The sequence below is a fragment of the Egretta garzetta genome, unplaced genomic scaffold (genome assembly GCF_000687185.1).
Source record: "Egretta garzetta isolate BGI_Z169 unplaced genomic scaffold, ASM68718v1 scaffold454, whole genome shotgun sequence".
In the NCBI taxonomy this organism is placed as follows: Eukaryota; Metazoa; Chordata; class Aves; order Pelecaniformes; family Ardeidae; genus Egretta; species Egretta garzetta.
This window is the reverse complement of record NW_009259429.1, coordinates 685,220-702,800: the sequence shown is the minus strand read 5'-3', so window position 1 is coordinate 702,800 and position 17,581 is coordinate 685,220. Positions and strand designations below refer to the sequence as shown.

The 17,581-nt window shown below is 40.5% G+C and overlaps 1 protein-coding gene across 2 annotated transcripts in view; it reads right to left on the bottom strand.

Annotated features, from left to right (window-relative positions):
• The window catches only part of SHANK2 (SH3 and multiple ankyrin repeat domains 2), a 315,799-nt gene that overhangs the window by 219,399 nt on the left and 78,819 nt on the right, over positions 1–17,581 (bottom strand). The window contains exons 1-3 of one of the 2 annotated variants that reach the window (XM_035892635.1): positions 8,921–8,957; positions 5,099–5,408; positions 352–521 (exon numbers count right to left, since the gene is read on the bottom strand). In XM_035892635.1, the coding sequence (XP_035748528.1) occupies positions 352–521; positions 5,099–5,408; positions 8,921–8,957 (517 nt within the window). Of the gene's footprint in view, positions 1–351; positions 522–5,098; positions 5,409–8,920; positions 8,958–17,581 lie in introns of those variants that run through there. The other variant, XM_009637056.2, reaches the window with a different exon arrangement.

The following is a 17,581-nucleotide window of genomic DNA, read 5'->3' as shown; positions in this document are numbered from 1 at the left end:
TTCCTGAGCTGCTTAGATAGCTGACATGGTTACAACCTTTTAAAGCCCTGGAGTTGTCTTTCTATAATGACTACAGAAGCAAATTACATGCTCTGTGTAAAAGACAATGCTGCTATTACTGCACATATTTCTGAATTTTAGTAGTACTTTGAAGTCACTTACAGTTAAAAAGGCAGCTGAATATGTATTGGTTACAAAATAGAGCTAGGAGCAAAATACCCTGTAAAGAAACAAATGCATAAAAGCACTTGTACTGAACAGATTTTTTTCCCCCGAAAACAGGAGAATTTTAAAATAAAATTTCCGCCTAGCAGAAGAAAAATGTTTATTCTGAATTAATTACATACTCACCTTTGACTCTATCTCCTTTGTGCAGATGAATTTCCCCTTCTCCTTGAGGTTGATATGGCTTTACAACAATAAAAAGTCTTCCAGGTACAGCACTGTAAAGCTTGCGTTTTGGACCCTGATAATCCAAGGCAGACAGAGTATCCTTGTTGGCACTAGGATTGTAAACGGCACTGGAAATTGAAATTAAAAAAACATTAACTGGTTATTTAAAACGGGTAAGGTTAATCATTTACCATCACATTAGCAGGATTAAATTAACCAGTGAATAACATAATGGTCGTCCACCAAGACATCTAACCCTGCAGAAAAAAACACACATTTTTCATCCTGAATACATGCTTTTAATGGTTGATAGCTTTCAACATGAAACAGGATCAATGTTAATCTGACCATGATGGCCCAGAAAAGAAAACAGGTAACACTAAAGTTTTCAGGGTTTCTGCAAATTAAACTTGCACATTCACAGACCCTGATGAAGTTTAAAATTGATATGCAGGTCATACATTACATCACAATTTGTCAGAAAGACTTTAAAACATCAGTATTTACAATTACTGTTGGGAATGGATATATTTTTAATATCGTAATGTTAACTGAACAATCAGGACAACTGAATTATTAATTGCATGGACTGAATTATCAAATTACTTATCATTCCAAGGCCTGGAGCTAAACTTTATATCAGCACAAAGTGTGGTTCTTACAGCTAACATATTCTCCAAAAGGTCATTTCTTATTGATGGCAATCAATAGCTGTCCCAATGACTTCAGAACGGTAAACCCAGCTAAGCCATACGTCATCAAACACCACACAATCTACTTATGGTATATAAAGAAGAAATCATCGAAAGCTGGTGAACACTGCATAAGATCATTACTAAACCTCTGGAAAAATGAGTGAAACGTCGAAGATACACAAAAAGAGAAAGGCAAATATTAAAGAGGGTGGAAAACCTATAGGAGATATCATAACAAACTTGCAATACACTACTATTCAATTTCTAAAAAAAAAACCTAAAAACTTATAGAGAAAGTCTATAAACAGAAAATATTCATGAGAAAGAATATTCATAAAGATGTATAGGAAAAAGACAGAGTACCAAAGGAAGAAGAATGATTTCATGGTGGTCTAGCACTGCAACACTCCACTTACTTGTGAGGAGAAAGAAAAGATCTCAAACTGCTATAAGCTAATTGAAATAGGAGGGCTGGAGTTTACTGTTTCTTTGCCCTTTTTTTTTTGTTTTTTTTTTTTTTAATCAATCTCCTATTAAAATAGGAGTCAATAAGGCTCTCAATATAGGTAAAGGAGCTGTCTGGTATAGGAGTCAATAAGGCTCTCAATATAGGTAAAGGAGTTGTCTGGTAAAAAAAAAAAGAAACATAAAAGAAACATAATGGATCTTTCGTTATCAGAAACACTTCCATTTTCCTGCAGGAACTTCTTTACTGTTTGGAATAGCATCCCCCTTTCACCTCATTGTTCTGCTCTCCTATTACCATGAACAGGTGCTAATGAAGATAAGCCATACTTAAGGGTTTAAAACTGAGCTCTGGTTGCATATCTGTGATGGAGTCTGCATCAGAAACCTCAGCCAACTCCCGCAGTCATTTAAAGGAAGACAGGAAAAGATGACGTTTGGGTTTCAGTTCTTTTGCTCCATTTCTTTTTCCTTATAAGTGAATAAGCAGTCACCACCATAAAAAACCCCAGATCTATAAACTACACATTGCTACACATCTGATTTCCGCTTATATGAAGCTGTATTTTAAGCCTAGTCTGGTAGCAGCTATTCACAATGTTACATCCCAGCATCTTCTTTAAATCCTATCACAGAAGATTCATTCATTTCCTCTCTTACTGAAAGAGGAGGGGGAAATGGCACATTTAACCTCACGCTGAATGCTTAATTTCTCATGAGACAGGCTTACTAATGGAAATCAGGGCTGCAACATGGGATAAAGCACTTCTTAAAAAAAGATCTTTCCTCTCCCTGCTTGTCCCTAGCTTGGGCTCCCAGCCCGGGAAGCCCCATGCCATGAAGGAGCAGGAGGAGGGTGTGGAGATTTCAGAAGACGTGTGGACATGTTTCTCTCTCGCCCAGAAGAAGGTGGCCATCCTTGATGGCTCAGCCCTGCCTGAGGCTCTGCTTGCACCTCCTTTCACTAAACACCATGGGACAAATTCCACAGGAAGAGTGCCAGTGCCCCTGCCTCCCCCAGCTCCCCACCCAAAACCAGTCTGGTATGAAAAGCAGCAGTCCCACGAGAAGATAAAACACCTGAGCCACACAGGCTGTAAGGATCACGTGAACCCCTTCCAGCATCACTTCCCAGCCCTCTCCTTTCCACAACGCACACCTCACAAACCTCATTGACCCTTTGTCGTACTCTAACCTTCTCCATTAATTAACCTACCCCTTCTGGCTGCTTCTGCTCCAGAATGCAATCTACTGCTATGTCAAAAAGGGCTTCTTCATCTCAGGGGAACAACAGCTTCGTGGTGAATGTATTATTTGCAAATAATAAGCACAGACAGCAACAATTCCCATATTCAGCTGACAGTAAGTAGGTGGCCATACAGTTAAACAAAATCTGTGAGGAAAGTGTCATGCAAGGTGCCATTCATGACTGCAATACGGGCCTGTGGCAAGAAAAGGCATTGCCTGCAGGAAAAATTATATATAAAATACTTTTAGTTGTCTTTAAATCTAGAGAGCCTCCAGCTCTCTCCTCAGTACTTGCACGCACTCCGGACATCTCCAAAACACATCTTCATGGTACGTATGAAACTGTGCGGCTGGGTAGCAGTTCAAGTAGCTCTGATACTGATGCACGAAGACCAAAATTTTATTTCCACAAAATTCCAGGCTTTAAATTGGTTTCCACTATTATTTGTGCTGGTTTTCAAAATCACGTGCTTTCAGAAAGGGAAAAGGAAAGGGGTTCAATAAAGTCAAAGCAAATAAATGTTTGCTTATTCAAAAAAAATTTTTAGTTGTTCCCCCCACCTCAAAGGGCTGTTTGTACTTCAAGAATTTGGAAGTGCGTTCTCCCAGGAATACTGATGAAAGGCACTTTTTAGCCCTTCCAGCTAAAATAATCATTGGCTCTACAGTAAAACCTCCCACTCCAGTGGCATCAGTAGTATCCGTTGGGATAAGAGGGCGCTCATTCTCAGAAAAGCACCTCACGGCCACCGCCTCACCTAAGCGAAGCCTCACTACAGACAACCTGGTTTTAAGCTGATATATGGGTCTCTGCGAGGAAGCGTCACCCAAATTATAACCAAATGAGGGTTTGCTATAATTGTAACGTACAACAAGGTTAAATGAGTTTGCTCTACTGCATGAAACCACCGGCATAAGAAATTTGCGTCCTGTTCCTTCCAGTGATTCTTACATTTCAGACAACTTTTTATGTTTGTTTGTGTTTTTTTTTTTACAATGAGCCATATTTCCTCTCCCCAGCAGTATTGTTACTATCACAAACAGTGCTTGTCAGTCTGGGTGTCTACAGCCATGGAGAGAGGAAGAGTGTACAAGGTAACGGGTTACAGCTTCACCTACATGATGGTTTGTTTTAATGATTTGAGAACTCAAGTAAAGATCCCTTACACCTACAAATGACAAAGAGAAACCAACAGCTGCATTTCTTAACAATATTCATGTCCTTTTCTACTCTGAACAGTGGATGGGTTTCGATATTAAGAAACACGACAGACAACACCTGGTATTTTAAATGACCATTGAAGTGTTTTGTCAAAACAGGTAAACTCTAATTCTCTCCATCAGTAACTCAAGCTCTGTCTCCATTTTTGCAGCCCTGCACTTCAACCCCTGGTCCTGGTGCAGCTCCATCGCTTGCACACTTGACAGATGCAGTTCCCAAGTCCTCCTCAATGTGAAGCCGTAAGCGCCCATTCACAGGGCAGTGGCTTCACAAAGCTGAAGCCCCCATTTGCAATCAAAACTTAGACACAATCCTCTCTTGTATTACATTACTTACAATACCTACATAACTCTAATTAGTCAGGATTTGCTCTCCAGTGGGACACAGCTGCAGGATATTTGCAGAGAGTGCCTGCTAAATCGTATTTTTAATTCAAGAGGAAAGGAAGAACAGCAAAGTCATAGGGAATGCAAAACCCCGCAGCAAGGATAATCATGAAAGAAGCCCAGTATATCTATCAGCACCATCTCAAGAAGCCCCATTTGCTCTTGGCCAGCCTCCTATATAGACCCGCTTACTCCCCCCAGTTATTCCCTCTATTTCACTCTTTGGTTCAGCACACATCTACAGAAGGGAGAACTTAAAACAGTCTCTGCTTCATCACCCATGAGCAGCTCCAGCATAGGTTTCAGGCACGACCAATAGTTTCATGAAGGGACCAAGTATCTCAGAACATTTTACTTTGCTGTTAAACACAGTCATTATTTCAACTGTTAAAAGATCTGGAGAACCAGCAGCTTGATTTGGAGGTGCAAACTCAGTGCTAAGTCACTGCTGAGCTTTGCTGAGCTTTAACGTCTGCCTGACTGCTGGAGCTCTGTGATGAAACAAGCTGGTTTTGACTGGAGCTTCCAGTTAAAATATTCACACTTACACCTGTTCCACTGGGCTGAGATTTTATTACCTATATATTCTATGGAGTGCAAAATGGGCATTAAATAACATAAAAGAACATGGCAGTCCAGCATGATGACGTTAGGGATATCTCATGCTGTGCAAATAGTCAAAAAGTCACCTGATGTGCCTGTGCTGCTGCCGTTTGGCATCCTCTCCCAGCCTGTTTAGGGATGGCGACCGGCTCCGGGAGGACGGAGTGTAACTCCCCACAGTTTTTACAGTTCCATTAGGATTATTCTGCATCTGTTGAAGTAGATGAGGTGAAAGGCTGCGGTGTGAAGAAGCAGAGGAGGAGGCTGACCACTCAGGGAGGTTGTTGATGTTCAGATTGTTGTCACTATTGGAACGAAGCAAGATCCGGGGTGCTGCTAAGGTGCTCGGGGGTCTCCGCCTTCTGTTTGAATAGGTGGGAGCCTCTCTAAAGGGCACTGTGGAAAGACAGACATCCAGGGTAATCTCAGATGACTTCACCATTTATATGCATTCACCACCCCATAAAAAGATTTAGCAACATATGGCACTGTTTCTTCTGTGGAGACAGAAACTCTACCTTGCCTACAGAGCTAATCGAATTCATAATCTTCAAAACATCACTAAAACCGAGAACAACTGGGCAACATCAACCTGTTTACTGGCTTCAAGAAATAGTCAGGCAACACTGGCAGCATGAGTCTGCCGAACAGTCTGAACTCCGGCCTAGGAAACAGGGAACACCTCATTATTGCCAAGTTTGAGCCTCAGAAAGTTGATATTTGTGCTATGTTGTCATATTCAGTCAGAAAGCCATGGAACAGGGCTGAGTGGCAGAATTTTCGATGTGTGGTCTTCTAACTTCCTTCTCCCATTGGCACCCAAACTGGGAGGGTTTTGCTCCATCGCGAGTTCAGGCCTAACCCGAAGTCGGCAGTGTTAACAGTCACCTTAGCCCCATCTTCCAGGTTAAAAATCGAGGACACTGATTTTTCTCCTGGCAGAACTCTATTACACTGCTGTAATCCCTAGGTATTCCTCTCTTTCTAATCTAGGCTTTTCTACCGCATCTATTACTATTGCATATAGAGCATATTACCCGAGGGTAATACCCTCACCTCATCACGTGCCGTGTCCTGAAGAGAACATGCCTGTATCCAAAGGCTGCAATACACTACTTAATGAGAGTCGCAATGGAAAACAAAAGCAAGGGCAATAAAAATCTAATACAACCAGAGGGCCCAGCCTTTCATCACTGTTATCGGTGCAGTGCTGCAGCCAGACGAGGATTTGTACAAGCAGACACTACATTTCCCAGCTCTCCTTTTCTCACTGTAGTGGCTCAGTTAATTCCAAGTGCAACTTAAAAGGCAAATTTCCTCCTAAAAGGCACCCAGCTATCACTAGATGCCACAGCATTTCCTACCCAATCTTACAAGGTAATAAAGGATCTGACCCCGAAACCTTGTGCTTGCCTCGGTCCCCACTCATGAAACTACTCTCATTTATTTCAGTGGAACTCATGGGGTCGCAGGATTCGATCCAAAGTGCGCGTATTTACACCTGAAAAGTGGCAGCAGTAGAGCTGACAAAAGGCAGACAGGCATTACTCTGAGGACTTTATTGAGCTGTTGTAATTTGCAAAAATCATCTTTCAATTGGAAAAGAAGCCTCACAAAATATCATCCTACATGTCTAAAGTGCCAGTAAGTGCCATTTATAAAGTGCCAGAAATGTCTACGCATTCAATACCCTTCAAAACCACACAAAACCCGAATAAGAATGTCTGTCATACTGTGCAAGTAAATAAATTCACATAAATAGGAATATACATAGGAATCAATCTGTCCTGCTTTGAAATACAGCCCTTAATTGAGAGAAATTTAGGGTTTCAGAGCAAAACTGAAAGCGTATTTATAACAAAATAAAGATGGAACTGCAAGTAAAAGAATGGTTTATGTAATTTCCACCAGAATCAGTTTATGATTAACTGGGATTCCGTATATTTTAAAATAACATCCCTCCTATTTCTAATGAGCCGAAACTTTCTCTGGTAAACAGCTCAACAACATCAGAACAACCAAACGAGAGAACTGTGTGTATGGAGCAAAAGGGCTTTAAATTAATTGCCCTAATATTTCACTTGAAACAAGGCTGAAATAAGGGAAGTCGTCTTTAAAAGCTGTGAAAAGGGATAAAGCAGAGAAGTCCAATATTTATGCTAGGAACTGGCAGAAACTCTGTCTAATTTTCAGAATATACTGTTTTCCATATTTCCTTTTTTTTTTTTTTTTTTTTTTTTTTTTAAGTTTTCAAAGCAGCAGAGTGTGTCACTGAAAGCACCCTGGTGCTTCAAATGTCACGGTGAAAGCCCCGGTTAGTACTGACTTAAAGAAAACTCACAGCATTTATTTCTAAAATCGACATATACAGCACTTCTAGGCTGATGTACAGACAGAGACGCGCCATTTGTGCGTTCCTGTATCACTGACATTGGGAGTACGGCTCTAGAAATTATTTCATTGAAGACAGGGATCCTTCCTAGGTACAATAAAGCAAAATAGCTACTGTAATAATTTCAGTAAAGGAGGAAGCATGCAACCCCGAATACAGGGAATGCTTTGCACATACAGGTTTGCTACCCGAAGGTCTAATGCTGTTCTCTTAGGGTCAGCAAAGTTTGACTCTGACTTCAGTATAAATTGGATCTGACCCTCAGATTTTAATATTTTATGAACTTAAACAGGTTAACACTCCAAGCAGCCTGCCGAGCCTGCCAGCCACAGCCTGATAAAACAAAACATTGCCAACATTTTGGGGGATGTTTACTGTAAGTGTTGAGAGGTTGGTGGGATATCTTCTGGTGGGAGTGCGAGGGAGCACGAGGGGCACAGGGCTCTGGCACGGCGACAGGACGGATGGAAAATTGCTGAGCACGTTTATACCCACGGATTTTAGAAAACACAAAACCGGTGCATTCATTCCTACTGAAAAGCAGGGAATGTTTTGCATGTACACGCACTCTCCAGGTACCAGATCAAATGAATTCTTTTTCCCTTACAAACCACAGAAGGATTTTCCATGACCATTTCAGAGTTAGCTTTTGCTTTGCTACTAATGTTCTCTTCTTTAGGAGAGAACTACAAGCAAAATTAGCCTTTACTACAGAAAATAAACAGGCAAGGGGACAACTAATTGCACCAATTGACGTGTGTCTAACACAAATCTTTTATAGAAAGAGTTAAAAATAAGCATTTCCGTGCCTAAAGTGATTAATATTCCACCCAACTGTTTCTTTTCCCCAGCAATCTGCAAACTGTAAGTGGGTGGATATTTTTTTAGCTGCTTCTTATAGACATTATTTATATTATTTTCACAATAAAAAGATAAGTACAACACAAAATGATGAAATGCAAATGTCCACGCTTTAACCCCTGTTGGACACTGGTTTTTCCCTCATATTTCACCCTGTTCAGAACTGTAAGAATAACTGTTGCAAAACTTGATTGGGAGAAAACACTTGATATAAAACGACATGAAAATGTCTGAACTCATTTCATGCCCCTGAAGTTTAAAATTATCATCCCTAAAAGCATACCTGAAAGTACCATTTAATCCTTCCTCCAGCTCTCAGAATTCTATTCCTGGCATTTCATACATCTGAAGGGGCATTTCAGCACCATTCCCTGACAAAATTCACCTAGGAAATTCCTTCTGTGTCTTCAAATGCATTTCTTAGGGAACAAAAACATTTTTATAACTCCTTGACTCTTCAGAGAAAAAGCTAAAATGAAGAAAGTCACATCCAGCCTTAAAAATCAGTTGCCTAAATGGACTGTCTAACACCAAATAATTTTGAAAAAGAAACTGCAGGAATTGATTAATTATAGAGTCACTAAGCCGATCATATTAAATGTACACAACAAAACACCGGTCTGAAAGAGCAAAGTGTTCTGCTTTCATTGCTTACCTTCTTTCTTTGTGAAGGCATTTAACAAAGACTTCATTTTCCCTTTTTACTTTAGCAGCAATCCCCTCATTATATAACCTTTGCTGGGAAGAAAGAGGCAAAATAAAAAATAAAATAAAATAAAAAATAATAATAAAGCTACCCAATTTCTATGTGTTCAGGCTGCCTGCACCCTGACATAAGCAGCAGGTTTCTGGGCACTGTGTAATTGCGAGCATAGCCGGGCATGCAGTACCCAGCGTTCTGGTGACAAAGCCCACCCCACATTCTGTCTGTCAGCTGGGAGCCAACTGTGCATAGACTGGAGCTGCTCAAAAAAAAAAAAAAAAAAAAAAAAGAAAAAAAAATCTTCCTATCTTTCACAGCATTAGTCATGTGAACACCACCGCCACAGCCTTGCAGACGATACTTTTGCTTCCGCGAGCGCTGCGTTTGTGCAGGAGTGAACGCTGGGCTGAGGGAGGTGGCCTGAGCTCCGATGGGGCCAAAAATTCATATTTGCAAAGGGCAGGGGGGAGCGAGGCGGGCAAAGGTGCTGCGCAGCGGCACTCCGCAGGCTGCAACCGGGAAAGGGAAACCTTGACAGAGATGAGAGCTGCTGCAGAAGTGCATTTAGCCTTTAAACTTGCACAGCTGACTCTCAGTGCGCAGAGGCTTTTTGCCATTTACTTGCCTTTTGCCATTTACTCGCCCTTTGCCATTTACTCGCCCTTTGCCATTTACTCGCTTGCTTATCACAACGCTCCCAAGAGCCAATTTGAGGAAATGTACAAATCACACCAAGCTTGACACTGTGACGACATTAAGAACGGAGACAAAAATGCCACTAAACAAAGTATCTTACCATGGCCTATATTCCAGTCTGAAACAGATGAGATACAAGCACAATTATTTTCCACTCCCACTGCACTGGAATACAAAAGAATTTCTTTTTGCACAGGGGGAAAATACAAAAATTTGACCAAATCTTTTTGCTAAATTCAGTGCAGATGCCTGAATCTAAATGATGTAGCCATTGCAGTTTGAAAGTACTAACTCTGAAAAAAAAAAGTCTATAGATAGCTATGCCAGTGCACACATGCTCCCAGAGGAAGAGCAAATAACTGAAATGGGCAGATAGGAAGCAGGGGGGAGGTGCTAACAATCACAAAAAAATTAAGCATAACTAGTTAAAAATGTAAGATATAAAGATTCCAACGACTAGGAAATGCAGCATTTCAAAAACCAGAGTAACCTACATCAAAAAATTGTCTTCAAAGAGTATAAACTATATAATAGTTAATAAATATTTATTTCATTTCAGGCATCTCTGCTGATTGTTAATGCATCAATTTTGGAAATTAGGCCTTTTTCTCACTGAGAAAACTGCTTCAAGACAGACAGAAAATAAATTACTTAAATGGATTTAACCTCTGTATGCATAATGATCTCATATTTAACACAACACTGAAAAGAACTAGTAAGCATAAATAAATTGAATAGTTTAAAGTTAATTTAACATTCCAGTGTTTACATAGTCATTAATTTATAAGGCAAGGAATATTTCTCTGAATTAATTTCACTTTACGCTTTGGTTCAATTTATTTTTAAAAGCAACTATTCTCAGCAGGTGGAAATCTTAGCAGAGCAAATGTCAGACACAGCATATGTACATCATTAAACATCTTTATTTGACAGGAAGAATTTTATTCTCAACTTTGAAAAGATGCAAGGCTTTCTAAAGGATAACTTTGAACGGTTATTCGCTAACTTGTAAATAAGTGCATCAATTAGCTCCCCCAAAGAATCAATACTGTCTCCAGAACGAGAATTGCCACAGCAGAACAACCATGCCACTAATTTGAATTATAAGCTTCTGCACCTTAATTTTTCTGTCTTCATTCAATTCCCCCTGATTACATTTGGAGCTATAATTATCGATAATATTTTACCTTTCCACGGTGCTTTCTAACTAAACTCAGGCAAAAGTATGCGAGGGCTCGTGAATTCTCCGTGAAAACCTCAGTATCTGGTAGTACTCCTGTTTCAGAGACCGATGGAAGCGAGTTTTCTGGTGGTAGCTACTGAAATCCTCAGGAAAGGGACTGAAATCTTAATTTTTGCTTACTGACAGGGCTGAGGTCATCCTTTGTAAAAGTTAGGCAAGCGCTTGCTGAGGATCCTTACAACCACCGGATAACGTAACGGCTGCGCCACTGCACAGCTTCTCCTTAGCTCCAGGCATTGCTGTAACAACTCACAGGCACAAGTTTCCTTCATTTTACACAGTGAAGGGCAATAGACTTCCTTGACAATACAAAGCACAGGTCGATCCCCGCATACTTCAAGAGGAGAGTTACCTGTCGTGCCCATGGGAAAAGAAGAAAAATCACTGCCTCCCTGTCCTCAGGTCTCTGCTTTAATAACCAGAACACCAGTCACAGAAAATTACATACAGGCTATAAGCCTTAACTACCTAGAAAGGGATGGTATCTCAGCATTGCTCGTGTTTCTCTAAGCAGAACGTTCCGGGCGTTTTACTGAGAAGGTGACACTGGTGTAGAAACTCAGGAGTTGAATCCTCAAACTGCCTTCTCCTTTATGTGGGCATCAGCGTGTCAGGGTAACGATAGCCCAAGTCCCCAGTGCCAGCAGTTAGGCGAGGAAAGGGTTAACTCAATTGTGCTCATTCCTGTCTGTTCATATACAGTAAAATAAAAACAGACAGGCAACTGTAGTCAATCAAAATCAATCCCAGGGGGTATTTTTATTAGATTCTTGCCAGAGCTGTAGCGTTTCATCATCTAGAGGTTTCTAATCAGTGTTATAAAAACATTAAAAAAAACTACAGTCACTTGAAATTATTGAGTTTCATGGAAATTGTAGGAACTTTTTCCGATCGACACCATCAGATGTATCACCTGATGAGTGATCATTTTATTCCACTTAATTCTCTGTTTTTTCTCCAACGCAGGAAATATAATTTCTTCCTACATGGCAGAGCCTACTGCAATAAACACTATTGTACATTTGGAAAATATGACAATCAAGGAAGTCAGTGAACTATTTGCAGCTGCAGTTTTTGATTTTTTTTTGTGATTTTCACCCATAGCTTATTAGTTAAAAAAGAAAATATTCCAGCAGCTTCCACCTTCTCCTGAAAGATTTTCTGCCTCACATTGGTAGTCCTGGTATTACCAGCTCAGGACAAAAACCTCATCATTTTACTGTGCTGGCACACAACAGTAATATAACCCGCAAGCCATTAGCATCCATAATCTAAAAATCATGAAAAACCTTACAAATAGGTGGGAGGTAAGCCCTAATTTCCCTACTTCTTCTGCAGGTGCTCAGGAAAATGTGTGTGAGCTCTGCATGGGGATGGCAGACAAGAAAAGGCCACCTTAAACAGAAATCAAAACATGGGCTCTTAATTTAATTTTGATTAGCATTTTTTGTACATTTGTAACATCAGGTTCCCAAATTTTCTAGGTATTTCAGTCCATAGCTGCCATTAGAAATCTGTGGAATAATCAGTGACTGACTGAGTCTTGAGGATCTATTTTTAGGCACTTAAATGCCTTTAGAAAAAGCAAAAAAAATTATCTGACCAAATCTACACTCCTACTTAATCGTCCCACCAACATACCTCTAAGAGCAAGGGCTTCTCAGGGAATGGTAGAACACAGGTAGGATTGCTATGCTTCATTCTTTTTCTATTTTGTCCGTCTTGGAGTTCTTGCCAGAAAAATCCCTGTGACTTGTATACACATCTAGGTCTTTGTTAAAAATACAGTTCTTGGCATGTATAAATGCATTTCTCTCCACTATAAAATAGGCTTCCCGTATGCTAAGCCACCAAATGGAGAGTTAGACAAGAAAAAGACAGATTCAAATATAGACTGGAAAGTACAAAAAAGACTCCTAAAAAAAAAAAAAAAAAAGCAACCCCAGCCTAGATTTGTACAGTGCCTCTAGATTATTTACTTATTCCAGAAAGCCACAAGGTGCTCAGGAACACAGGCAGTGGGGACAGATTCAGAAGGAAATCACCTCAGAGGAACAACTAAACCAATTTTATAAAGCAAAGGTGGTTTAGGGTTTTTTTTCTGAAAAAATATCTGGGGAGTTTTCTCAGGAAACTGCAGTTAAACCAGCACTGAGAGAGTCATCTGAGCCCGCTCAAACGATGCTCGAAGAGCCCAGCCTTAGCCAACCTAGCATTAGCATCTCTCTTGCCACATTACTGTTAGCATCTTCTTACCACCCGGCTACTACTGGTATCAATCTGTTAGTGGCCTGTTAGTAGCCTCCAGGCAGGCAATCCAAGTTTGAAGGGTAGAATGGGGGCAGGAGACTGTGTGTAGGAAAGGACAGCAGAGGGATGGCTCCGGAACAGATGGCAAGAGTCCTCAATTAGAAAGAAAACCAAAAAATAGCAGTGCGAGTTCCATAGCCATGTGCCAGACATCCCTTCCGTCACCTGGTATTATAGTGCCATCCCCCAATTTTGCTCTGTGTGACAAGGGCCAGTCTCTGCTCTCACGGGGAACCTAGCACTTTCACAGAACTTGCTTAAAAAACAACAACAAGGAGTCAGAAGGCTTAATTAGAGGCAAATCTTTGTGCAGTAGAGCAAACCGCCCGCTGCTGGGCTCTTCAATTCTCCAGAAAACACTTTACGTAATTCCAGTTATTAGAAGTATTTTAATAACGAAGAATGTGAGGTGTTTGTGGGTACATTTCAAAAGAACTTAGAAGACGATGAATACAGAGTTTCCACATATAAATGAGCTTAAAATCATGGGCAATGAAAATCTTCCTTACCACGCTCACATGATTATCAATAAGCCTTGACTAAGATTACAGCAGTACAGCAAGAATAACATTCAAAGAGCCGCATGCTCCTGCAGAAGGGAGACATGCTCACCTTAAGGCTTTACTTTCAGGTGCTTACACCACATCAAGAAGATACAGAGAATCTTCTATTTAGATCACATTTAAAAATTGCTAAGTATTGCTTAAAACTTCTTGTGTGTCAGAACAAATGTCTGAGATGATCTCCTTGATAGGTTAGAAGAGAATAGGTTTAGAAATTATGATCCAAAAGAGCTGGAATATCATGGGCTTATCCTTTTTAAAGAAAAAAATAATAATTGTCAGGCTCCATGTGGCAATACCCACAAATATCTGAAGCTCTGACTGCAGTGATACAGATACACCGATCAGAATTTACCTGAGAACTAAAATAAAACCTCCATCCCCACGGATGAGAGGCTGCTTTGTAGCCTGCCATTGCATGGGGAATCTGGGTCAGGGGTGCAGATAAAAACGGAACAATGGAAGGTTAAAAGGTGGGGAAATGAAAGCCTCCAATTTCGTCGGAAAGGCTGGGAGGGGGGAGGAAACAATGGCCAGTAATAAGGGAGATGCCTTGCAAGTAGCAGCTTGAAGAGAGAAAAGAAAATGCAATGAGAGAACGCTACAATAGCTGAAAGGAGGAGCATTTTGAAACATGATTGAAATCTATCCGCAACGTTGAAGAAAGCAGCCTATTTGAATAAAGTATGTATGGTCCCCTTGCATTCTAACAGGTCTGTGGCTATAAAGCAAAAGCAACCTGCCCAAACAAAAACCTGTACTTTATGTAGTTCTGTTTCTGCAGAGTATTCTCCCTCAGCCAGAGCGGGGGAATGGGAAGGCATTCCCAAGGTTTCTGACAAGGGTTTTGCAAGGTTTTCTATTCCCAGAGTACCCGTAGCCCCTCATTTCTGTTGTGCATGGTTTGGTCGAAAGTAACATCAAGCCTTACTCAGAAGAATACAAATAATGACAATAAATATTTTTATCCCCCTCCTATGCATTCGTGCACCCAGGTAACAAATAGTCTTCTCCACTGTTTATGAGACATTTCCACCGTAACAGGGCCAAGGAAAAAGAAAAGCTTTTAAAAAGTAAATAGGTTTTGTGAATCCTTTCCAAAAAGGCAATGGGTGATTTGCAGTAGGATAAAACATGAAACTATTTGTTTTCATTTATGTGATTACTTTTTGATGGCATTTCTTTAAATATGGACTGGTCTGATTTCAAGGCCTGTTTTCATCAGCAAGTAGAACCCACCCAGAACTGTTCATCTTTATACAGCAGCAGCCTATTCGTAACCAGCTACTTATAAGTGCCGTTGGAGCAAGAGATTAACAACTTGTACAGGATCTGGACAGAAAGATCTATTTAGCTCAGACTATCAGCTTGAACTGAAAGCAGTCAAGTGTGAACCCCCGAAGCTGCATTCTTGTACCTCCAACAATAAGATAGAAAATACAAATCAAATATAATTATAACCCACTACAAATTCTTATGCTCTTTAAACAAGCTGGTGAAAGGCTGGTGCGATTTTCTCCACTAATAATACACTAGAAAATCTAGTCCGGATACAGCACCAGTCAGAAGCATTGAATTACACAACAAATTAATTTCGTTCTTTGCATTACATATAGATTGTGTTGGGGAAAATATCATTTAACATCAGGGGGCTGTGCATATCCCAATCCACATAGTTTATGCTGGGGGGGAAAAAAAAGAAAAAGAAAAAAAAAAAAGACAAAAGCCATTTCATTCAGAGAGAGGAGAATTTCATGGCTGGTAGCTCCTGCAAACAAAGATGCCTGATCCTTCTTTTAACGGCTGACGCTGATGGGCCTTGGATGCCATATACAAATTTGTGGGTTGCAGTCTGATGTTGCAGAGGAGAACAAAGACAAATGAAACTACACAAGATGCTTAGAAAAACAAATGTACCACTATTGGATTGCACGCTGTTTCTGTGTTCTGGTGTTGTACAGAAAACAATCTAATTTTGCCTTTGTGTAACTTTCCTCCTACCAAAAGCTCTCAACGAATTCCTTAAATCATTATGTTGTTCCAGGCTTTATTCAGTGATTTGATTTCACTGCTTTAATCTAAGTGTGAACCTCTTTAGTAAATAGTGGGACAAAGCATCTGTGCTTCCAAAAGTGTTGGTGGATCATGTCAGTTTTATTTAGAATAACACTGTTTTCATAACTGAAAAGTGTATCTTGCTCTCAATGGGGGGAAAAAAAAATTGGTCTCTCGTAGAAGTTACAAAACATCTAACTAGCCAAAGTGGTCAAACGGTGTGCCACGGGCATGTGCATTATGCCAGTGCAATTTACAGAGACAACTGTAATTATTGGGAGGGTGGGGGATGTTGGGTAAATTTATGTGTACTATTTTAGGTGTCAGCCAGTTGGATCCAATTCTCCAGGGTTCTTATCTTTTGGCACTATTCCCCCAGCACATCGGATATGAAATACATCCATCCTGTTCTGACAACATTTTGCAGTACTTGCACAGAAGCCTCAATGCTAAGACAAGGTCTGTAAGGACGGAGAAGTGCACTGACTACGAACGCCAGCTTTACAGCCCATTCTCGTCCCAAGCGTTTCTCAAACACACAGTTACTCCTGATTTACTGTGGGGCAACTGACAGAAGAAACCAAGCCATGACGTTGAAGTTCATGCATGACTGTGAGTTAGCCCAAGGCAGGAATTATAAGAAAACAGCAAAGAAACAAATCCACAATATCTTCTTTTAGCTCCAGCTCCTCCCTCTTCTTCAACACTTAACTCTTGGTGTCCTTCACTGCCATTTTTCAATCTCGTTTTCCCTTCTTCTCATGGCTACAGCTGCCTTTCACTGCTTCCATCGCCATTTCTCTAAGGATAATCTGCCTGCCACCCAGAGACAACAGAAAATAAATGGCACATAGGAGCGCATCAGGAGAAAGAATTTCTGGAAGATCATCATGGCAAAGTTACATAAAATTAGCAACAAAGACAAACAGATAGGGATAGAACGGGGTGGGGAAGAAAACAGTGTATGAGGTAGCTCATCTAGAAGAGGAAGATCTATAGGAGGTTGCATCACATAAATACCTAACAACAGTGGAAAAAAAATCAACCAATCTTCATATGCTGAAGTTTAATTGTGAAGAGAGGAGGGAACAATCAAGTAGTTAATATGACACTGCTGTAGCTTTCTAATACCTTGCTGCACTTTGAGGGTAGTATTTTCATACATTATTTTACTGAGGAGACATAGCTGGGCTTGAACTGTCAGCAAAGGCACTACAGAACTGTGAAAGCTTTTCACTCTGCTGCATGGCTTCCCACAGGTGCACGCTACTTTATGATGCATTTAATGACAAAAATGTGCATTACCCCTTTCATTCTTATTTTACACCAGAGCAGCAAAAGGAGCTTGTTTTTATTCTGGCAGAGGTATTATCAACAAAACCATGAACTAAGTGCCAAGAGAACTAAATTGTTGACACTGCAGCCTCCCTGAAGCCCATGAATCTGCAAGTAGTGAGAGGAGGATTGAAGGAAAGAATACTGTCGGGGGTTGTGAGTGTAGAAAAAGCCGCTACAACCTCCACATCCCATAGACTTGCATAACAAACCAGAAAGGAAAAAGCATTTACATAATTGTAGATGCAGCTTCTCAAATGTGGAGTTAGTGAAAACCATCATTATTGCACCCCATGTTGTCCTCTGCGCACGTTTTTTCCCTCCTATCTTGTATAAGTGATCTTCAAGAATTCCTCATTTCCCTTATTCTCATCATCTCAATTCCGAAGTGGACCCAGCACTGTGAGCACC